The 8,648-nt window shown below is 41.8% G+C and overlaps 1 protein-coding gene across 1 annotated transcript in view; it reads right to left on the bottom strand.

Annotated features, from left to right (window-relative positions):
• The window catches only part of EDEM3 (ER degradation enhancing alpha-mannosidase like protein 3), a 44,365-nt gene extending 35,819 nt beyond the window's left edge, over nucleotides 1–8,546 (bottom strand). Inside the window, exons 1-3 of the mRNA XM_019530986.1 lie at nucleotides 8,278–8,546; nucleotides 4,867–4,912; nucleotides 1,431–1,531 (exon numbers count right to left, since the gene is read on the bottom strand). Coding sequence (XP_019386531.1) covers nucleotides 1,431–1,531; nucleotides 4,867–4,912; nucleotides 8,278–8,435 — 305 coding nt within the window. The 5' untranslated portion in view covers nucleotides 8,436–8,546. The remainder of the gene's footprint in view (nucleotides 1–1,430; nucleotides 1,532–4,866; nucleotides 4,913–8,277) is intronic.
• Nucleotides 8,547–8,648: the final 102 nt, after the last annotated feature.

Raw genomic sequence — 8,648 nt, forward strand, 5'->3', positions numbered from 1 at the left:
TCACCTTGCACTTGTCAGTGTTGAAACCCATCCTGTTCTCATCCGCGCACCCCTGTAACCTGTCTAGATCCGATTGCAGCCTATTCCTCTAGTGTGCCCACTTCTCCCCACATCTTAGTGTCGTCTGCGAATTTGAACAGGGTGCTTTTTACCCCTCATCCAAGATGTTGAACAGAGCAGGCCCAAGAACCGAGTCCTGGGGGACCCCACTGCCTACATCTCTCCAGGTCGAATAAGACCTGTCCACCATCACTCTCTGGATGCGGCCCTCCAGCCAACTAGTGACCCATCTGACTGTGTAGGTATCGATGCCACAGGCTCCTAGTTTTTTAATGAGAATGGGGTGAGAGACAGTGTCAAAGGCCTTCCTAAAGTCCAGAAAGACAACATCTATTGCTACCCCTGCGTCTAAGGATTCTGTGACCTGGTCATAAAAGGCCACCAGACTGGTCTGACAGGACCTGCCTCTAATGAACCCATGTTGAAGCATAAACTCCCCTGCTGGCCCCTCACGGACATGTGCCAGGATAATTCTCTCCAAAAGCTTACCCAGGATCAAGGCAAGACTGACTGGCCTATAGTTTTAGATTACTCTGTATAATTAAAGACTGTTGTACAACACATGCAGAGGAGCTAAGGTTACAAATGCTGCTTAGCACTTTTTCTTTGTGATTTAACATAACACTGAGACTCAAAACATACCAGTTCAATACCTTTCAATATGGATAAAGGATTTTCTTAGGTAGAAAAGCACTTTAAGTGAACAGTCTTTATCTACTTTAGTACACATTTGATGCTAGAACATTAGTTGTGTTCTTCCATTTTGTGACAGAGTGGCTTAAAACTGAATCTCATAATTCACAGACTAGACAATTTGTATAACAGTTTTATTTCTCTGGGAGGTAAATTCTCATGCTAACAACTGCACAGTAATTATTTTTCTAATTAAGTTCCCAGATAACATTTAAAACAGGAAACTATCTTGACTTTTAAATTGCGGCTTATTATTCATTAAGCTTTATTCTACCACTGAATTCACTGATGCATTAGGTGGCAATTCTTATGTTCCTAATTTTGCGAAGGACAAAAAATTATAGTGTAAAAGATTGCTCTAACTTCCTATGCATTCAGTAAGAACTAGCCAATTCCTTTTCCTTGATTAAGAAACAAATTACACACCCGTTAGCTGCATGGGAGCAAAGAAAAAGAGTAACTGTACATAATTTTACCAAAGTTATTAATTATGATTTGCTCCCAGTACCATTACAATTTCTTAATAGAGGTCTGATTTTTTCCGCAAATGGAATCCCTTTTTTTTAAAAACACAGGTTTTGAACACATCAACAGAAGTGTCTAGTCCTATCCAAACTGCAAATTGTGTTAAGATGGTTACATATTCATACATGACAATCACTGCTTCAAGTACTCACTTTCCTAAGGCATCATCTACATCCCCACGACTTGGCTCCTGACCCCGCACCCGGCCACGACAAGTTAAAGGCATAAGTTCATCAGCTGGGTAGGCATGTTCCTGCAGAAGAACAAAATAAATGGGTAACAGGAGTAAAAAGGGCAGGCATGGTACAATTACATTAAACCATTGTAACCTGTTTAAAGGAAGCAGAACTTTGGTCAACTTCTGACGTGTAAGTTTTCAAGTGTCTGATTAAACAAAAACCCAAGCTACGGATAAGATAGCATGGCAGTAGCTTCTTCTTTATCTGTGGCTGATGACTGTTAGACCACAAAAAAGTGTACCAATATCCAGTCCATCCAGCCAAAGAGTGTGTGGAGTGCTTAAGGGCATCTCTGAGACAAATACTGAACTTAGATATGAGGTACACCTCGAATGTCTGTAAAAGGATAACATAAGATTCCCTGCAAAATCAAAATCAAGAGATTGCCAACTAAAATTACAAAGAAAACTGGTAACCAAAGAATTCTGACAAAGTTGGCTTAAAGGCATTCAACTGAGGAAACACCACGCACAATAAAAGTAGTACTCTATCATGAGGAACTAGAAACCTTCTAAAAAAAAAGAAAAAAAAAGATGGAATTCAGCTTAGTTTAAATATAGAGATGAGTTAAGGTTACTGAGTCGCAATGAAGGGGACATAAAAGCAAAGCCTGGTACACAAAGTATATTGGTTAAGTGGATTTATGGAATTTGTAAGCACAAGTTCAGAATGAATAAGTGCCATATTCCTACATATCTGGGCAGTACGTTCATAGCAGCATTGTGAAATCCCCATACAAGAAATATACATTGCTGCCAAAACTGTATGCTAAACACTACTAAACCAGGGACTAACACAACAAGCTTTCACACACTGTTAAAGAGAGTATTAAGGAAAAAACCCTGCTATACTAGATGTCTTGCTGGCAAGAGAAAAAAAAGTTATTCCTCTGAACCTCTGGTTAACATACCAAAAAGAACACACAGGTAAATCCCCTTACATGCAACCATGAAATTTCAGTCTTTACTATACTCAAGTCCAAAACATGTATTAATAGAAACAGAAAATCAGCACTTCTCAGCAGCTTGTTTCACAAGCAGCTGTAAAAACACTTAATTCTTGCTGTCAGCAAAGTCAAAACCCTAATCGTTTCTTCAAGTTAAAACAAACACAGAAACGTGGCTTGTTTGTTTAGTACTGCAGCATACGTGGCAAGTAAACACTCATCCTGCTTTAAGCTTCCAGGATATCTGAAGTCATATTTCCGTTTAACCCAGAGCTTTCTTACTACAAACGTAGCAATGTATCATAACCATCAAATTTACAGGAAAGCTCAGTACCCTCAGCTAACAGAAGGGTTTCGTCTAATTTTTAGACTCAGTTATGTTCCTAAGGAAAAGCCAAAAATGCAGAGGAAGATAAACTGAAAGCCAGACATATTTATATGGCAACAGGTCTCCAGAAACAAGCAAGAAATTACGGCCAAAATAAAAACTGATTTCTGTCCAAGTGTAAGGATATGGAGAGAACAAAAATCAAGATAAGAGAGGGAGAGAGGCCAAATGCAAACCTCAGGTTTTCTTTTCTTTAAAGAAAAAAAAAATCAAGCCTAAACTCTGCCCCTCATACTTCTGTGCGTTTTAGGTTGAACACATTTAACAGAAAAAATGGCTCATTTGTTTTCTGTTAATATACAGAATGAATGAGATTCTTTGTGATTCATAACTTTCCTATACATTTTGTAAAATGATCATTTGTAAGTGTCAATCATTTCAACCTCTTTGGAAATTAAAGAGTTAAAACATAATACTGACAAATAGACATGTTGCAAGATACACAAGGGAGAGCAATCTGCCAGATGGGAACAGGTGCAACTTATGAAAGAAAATCTATGCTGCAATAAGAATGAAAGTACACATGTCCTGTGAAGTCCACACAAAGACGACAGCAATTAAAACACGTATTTGTTGAAGTCTTTAACTAGATTAACTACACCTGAACATGGCAAATCATTTCTATTTTTCAGATGCTGTCTCTTCATATTCCCTCCAAAATAGTTTATTTCAATCAAGTATAGCATCCCACTCACAAAAAACAGTATTTTAAATGCAGCTACTCTACTGCTGAAGTAAAACAACAACCTATTCTGGAATGCTTCTATACTAAGAAATTAGCATATCATTAAGTTGACTAAAGGCAAAAAACACTCAGATATACCAGCGTGTGAACACAGAAGACTCCAAATCATAAGTTATGAGACAAATGTATCATGTAAACAACAGCAAGTACACTTAATCACATCACAACTATGTATTTAGCAACAGGGTATACAATATAGTCATGCTCCAAGTGAAATGCATGGAACTTTTTACACAAGCCGTAAAATTGTATCTGCAGAAGAAAATTATTACAGATCAAAGAGAACATAGTGGGTGCACCTACCCATTCATTAATGCACTATAGTTACTGAGCATTAAAAGTTTAGTAACTCATATAATCAAGTACTAAATCAATTTGCAGCAACTGATGTTACTGCACAGTAGCATAAGCACACACCTTTTTAGCGATGCTCTGCACAGTAGTGTATCATGTAAACGCACCCAGTTAATTTTAGAGCCACAAAGTGTAAATAAAGTTATTAGCAGGAAGGAACACAAAACACAGCAAAACAAATACCTATTAAAAACTACTGTATCAGCTAGAATGTCTACAGGTTTTGCTAACCATATCTGAAGCATTTTGAAAATGTGTAACCTTTCACCCAATGGTTACCCAATGAGTCAAGAAGCACTATGCACTACTCAGCAGAATATATATACATATTATTATGAAAATACGGCAGAAAATACACATCAAGAATAACCAGTAGGCTTAAATGGTAAGGCCCGATTCTATGGGGGGGGGGGTGTAGGTGTGTGTGTGTAGGTGTGTGTGTGTGTGTGTGTAGTTTTTTACTTTACATGGTTTAGGTTTAGATGTTCATATTTCAGCTTCAGTTCCTGCCCCTCTCTTTAGTGTCAGCAGATTTAGTCTTTCTGGACTTTAGGAAGGCCTTTGACACTGCACTGTCTCTGACCCCATTCTCATTAAAAAACTAGGAGCCTGTGGCATTGATACCTACACAGTCAGGTGGGTCACTAGTTGGCTGGAGGGCCGCATCCAGAGTGGTGGTGGACAGGTCTTATTCGACCTGGAGAGATGTGGGCAGTGGGGTCCCCCAGGTCTCGGTTCTTGGGCCCACACTGTTCAACACCTTCCTCAGTGACTTGGACGAGGGGGTAAAAAGCACCCTGTTCAAATTTGCTGATGACACTAAAATGTGGGGGGATGCGGGCACGCACCCAGTCAGTATTTCTGACAAATACAAAATAAAGTCTGGTAAGCATAATGAAAGCTGCATTTTACTTACCATGTAATTACTGTAAGCATGATTAAACATTTCCAGCACTTGACTCCTAAAAAAAAAGAACATAGAAAAAAATCTAATAAATGGTTTATTTCATAACTCCTCTTTTATAGTTCAAGTCTCAACAGAATGGCAGTACTGTACATGAATGCCTGAAGATTAATATCAAATTACCATTAACATACATAATATTCACATAATCTTTTGACCTTGCCCATGTAAAGCTGATAAAATAAAATAACTGGTACCAAGACATTTTGTAATGTGTTTGGAGCGCATACTGCAGAAGTGGTGGGGTGTCACTGCAGTCCTGGTAAAAAGATATTACCAAAGAAATCCTTGCTTTGGATCTCGTTAGATAGTATCAGATACCCCTCTCAAGCCACTCCTAGAGTGGCAGACAGTTTGCAAAATCACCCTCAACACCCCATTCCAGTCCTATAACTCCTAAACTATTTTAATCCTGGGATCTCTTGTGAACAGATCTAGCTAGTTTCCTAAATGCACTGTGCAACTATTTGCTCCCTGAAGCATCCCACTTGCAAAGAGCAAGCTGTCAAATGCAAATTCCAAAAATAACTTACAGATGCTGTATATTTGCAAGTTTTTCTGGCCACAGCTATGATGCTGAAAAGACTAAATCAGTTACTAGATAATCAATGTTCTGCACAAACACCTTTTCCAATTTAGGCACTCTTGCTCAGAGCAAAAAGGAAAAACTCTCTCTTTGAATTTAAGGTGAAATAAAGTATTTTAATTGTCAAGATCCCATGTTTCCCCTGAAAGAGCTGACGATATTCCCAACAAAAACAAGTAATGACTAGGTACAGCAAAAAATTAATAAATGGCTTTGCCTTTTTTCTGCAACAGTTGATATCCAAAGCACTGTAAACACTTTTGTAATATGTTTAAGTGGATAGCAAAATCATAAATTACTCTATGTTCCCTACATTAGAAATCTTCACAGGTAAATAAAAATAAATTTAAAATTAATATTGAAGCTATGCTTTTTTTTAATTTCTGAAAAGCTGTCAAGGTCAGAAATGTAACGTATAAAATGGCACCTTTTTTTCCTCAACAGATCTGCTTTCTGTCATGCTGAACTACTTTAGTGAAAAGAAAGTCTTATTCTTACAGTTAACCTTGCAAGGCAAGAAAGCAAGCTGGATTGATTCTATTTTGACTCAAGCACCATCAGCGACGTTCCCAAAGTCTCTATTAATGTCATTGTTGATGTAGGGGAGAAAAGAACTCAACTAGATTTTTCAATCAGTTGATTAAAATCCACTGACCTGGCAGCTGGAAGTTATTTTAACCTATCTGAACAAGTTTACAATGAAGTCAGCAAAAGCCTGCAATGCCATTTTTAGTCATTTCACTGATTACCACTATTCTAAGGCCAGTCCTGCAATCACATTCTGTGGAGGTGAAACCCTAGGGTCACAGAGAACCCCACTGACTCTGATGAGATCTATACGCAGATCTAACTGCAGAAACAGAGTTTAAGTCTACAGTGTCCACTGATTTAGCCTATTAAAATCATTTCAAGACGTATAGTTCTGTGCGATATGAATTGTACTCCTATGGCACAAGCAAACACCATTTCTGTTTGTCTGATGCATGAGTACATTTCCTCCAACTATAAGTGTTAACCCAGAGCCTCCAGACAGAATCTAGTTCACTTCACTTAAGCACAGGCTTGTGACTGAAAAAAGGAAAAGCACTTACCATATTTATAACTTATTAACTACAGAACACTCTACCTCAAACTTTGCCTCTCATTAAGGCTCAGAGTACAGTATCCTTCTAACAGCAGCCTTGAAATTCCCAGGGGCCTCGTCTCTTGAAGTCTGCTTAGGAAGCCTTGATACTGAGTCAATTTCATGAATTGTTCAGACAAACAGGAGTATTTCACAAAGCAGATTATCAGGGCCAAGATTTTCTATGCGCTTGCACAGTTTATGAGCTTCACTAGGAATGCACATAACCAACATTTTTTATAGTGTAAGCAAGAGGAAAAAAAAAAAAAAACTGTGACCAGCCTCACTTTATGCTGTTAAGCAAATGATGTACCATCCACCACACGTGTGCACGTAGCCCACTGCACCTCTGAGGAACAGGGGGTTCTTTCTACTGGCACAGCCTTGCGAAAATGGAGTACAAACGTTATCAGAAGTAGCCTACAGGTATGTGCGCTCCTGCTGGTAGATCCTAATTCACAAACACAGGCAGATCATAGGGCAGTCTGCATAGGACTTGCTAAATAAAGCACACCTGCATGTAAAGAGACAAAGCAAAAGAGAGATCTCAACTGCCCGGGGGGCCACGTGAGAACAGCCCAGCACAAGGTGCGCTCAAGTGCTCAGGGATCCTTGGAAGGAAAGTTTCGTTAAGTGCAGACTGCTTACAACCCTCCTGTGCGGATCAGAAAGCTGCAGGCATCTTAATGATCTCTCTGGGCACTCACGCAGAACACAGCTCCCTTCACTGGACAGAACAGGCCTGAAGGACACAGTCCAAAAAGCCTCCCTGGCACTATGGAGAGAAGAACCAGAAGTGGGAAGCTCAGTGTCCCCCCCATGTAAAAATGGCTTTGAGAAAAAACAAGTTTTATCCAAGCATTAAAATCAGGCTCCCAACATCATAGAGCAATCAGGTGAAGCGGCTCAACACCATCTGCCTTCATCCTTGCCTGAAGGTGCCTGGGGCTGAGTCCCCGGTCTGCCCCTGGTGACCACAATGTGGAGGAGCAGGGGAAGGCTGGGGCTCGCCACCAGCATTGCCAAGTGTACAATAATGATCACATCCATACGCTCCTTTCAACTCTTTTACAACCAATAATAGTAAAAGTGTTCAAAATGTACAATCATTTTTGAAGTAGCTCACTGATGCAGCAAATGCAAAATCCAAGTTACCCTCAAGGAGCCTTAACCAACCTGTGGGTTTGCTGCCAGCACTTTATTTTGAGGTAAGTGGTCATAAGAAACTGCTTCAACTTTGATTGCCCACTTCTCACTCATTGGCACCTTACAGTGAGCAATATAAAGTAAACAAGACGAGGTCATTTAAGGTCATTTTCCCAAAGATTTAGTTGGTCAAATAAAAGATATTGCATCTACCCAAAGACGTATTTCCCTATTTGCGTGTTCGGTTTTGCGGCAAAGACGATCATTTTGAGCTTCTAATGTGATCGTATCATACTAAAGACCTGGCAACGTGCTTGCCGGTACGGCACGGGGAGGCCCGGGCGAGCTCCCGCGGCGGGGAGGGGTCACCCACGCCCCTGCCCTGTCGCCGCCGCCGAGGAGCGGGTCAAGGTTACCGCCGGCCGGGCCGGGCCGGGCCGTGCTGGGCCACAGCGGGTCCCCCTCCCCTACCATCTCAGACGGCCTCATCGCCCCCGGCTCCGCTTACCCGAGGCGCCGCTTCTCATCCCTGCTCATGGCTCCGGCGGCGGGGGCGGCGGCCAGCACGGACGAGGCGGAGAGGAGGCCCAAGGCCAGCAGCCCCCATGGCCGCCACCGGGCGCCGGGATCCCCGCCGCGCGCCTCGCCCCCCACAGCCCCGCTCATGGCAGCAGCTGCCCGCTAGGCCCGGCGCAGCCCCATGGTCCGGCCCGTCCCCGGCGCCCCGGCCGCGCTCCTAGCGCCGCCGCGCAAACGGAAGGGACCGGCCCTTCGCTTTCCTGTGTCGTAGCCAAGGAAACGGCCTCCGCTGGCTGCTTCCGGGGTTTTCTTCGTCACGTGGTGCCCCGGTAGCTCAATCGGGACGGGCGCGGCGGGGAA

This window comes from Crocodylus porosus, unplaced genomic scaffold, assembly GCF_001723895.1.
Source record: "Crocodylus porosus isolate Cpor-Errol unplaced genomic scaffold, CroPor_comp1, whole genome shotgun sequence".
Lineage (NCBI taxonomy): Eukaryota > Metazoa > Chordata > Crocodylia > Crocodylidae > Crocodylus > Crocodylus porosus.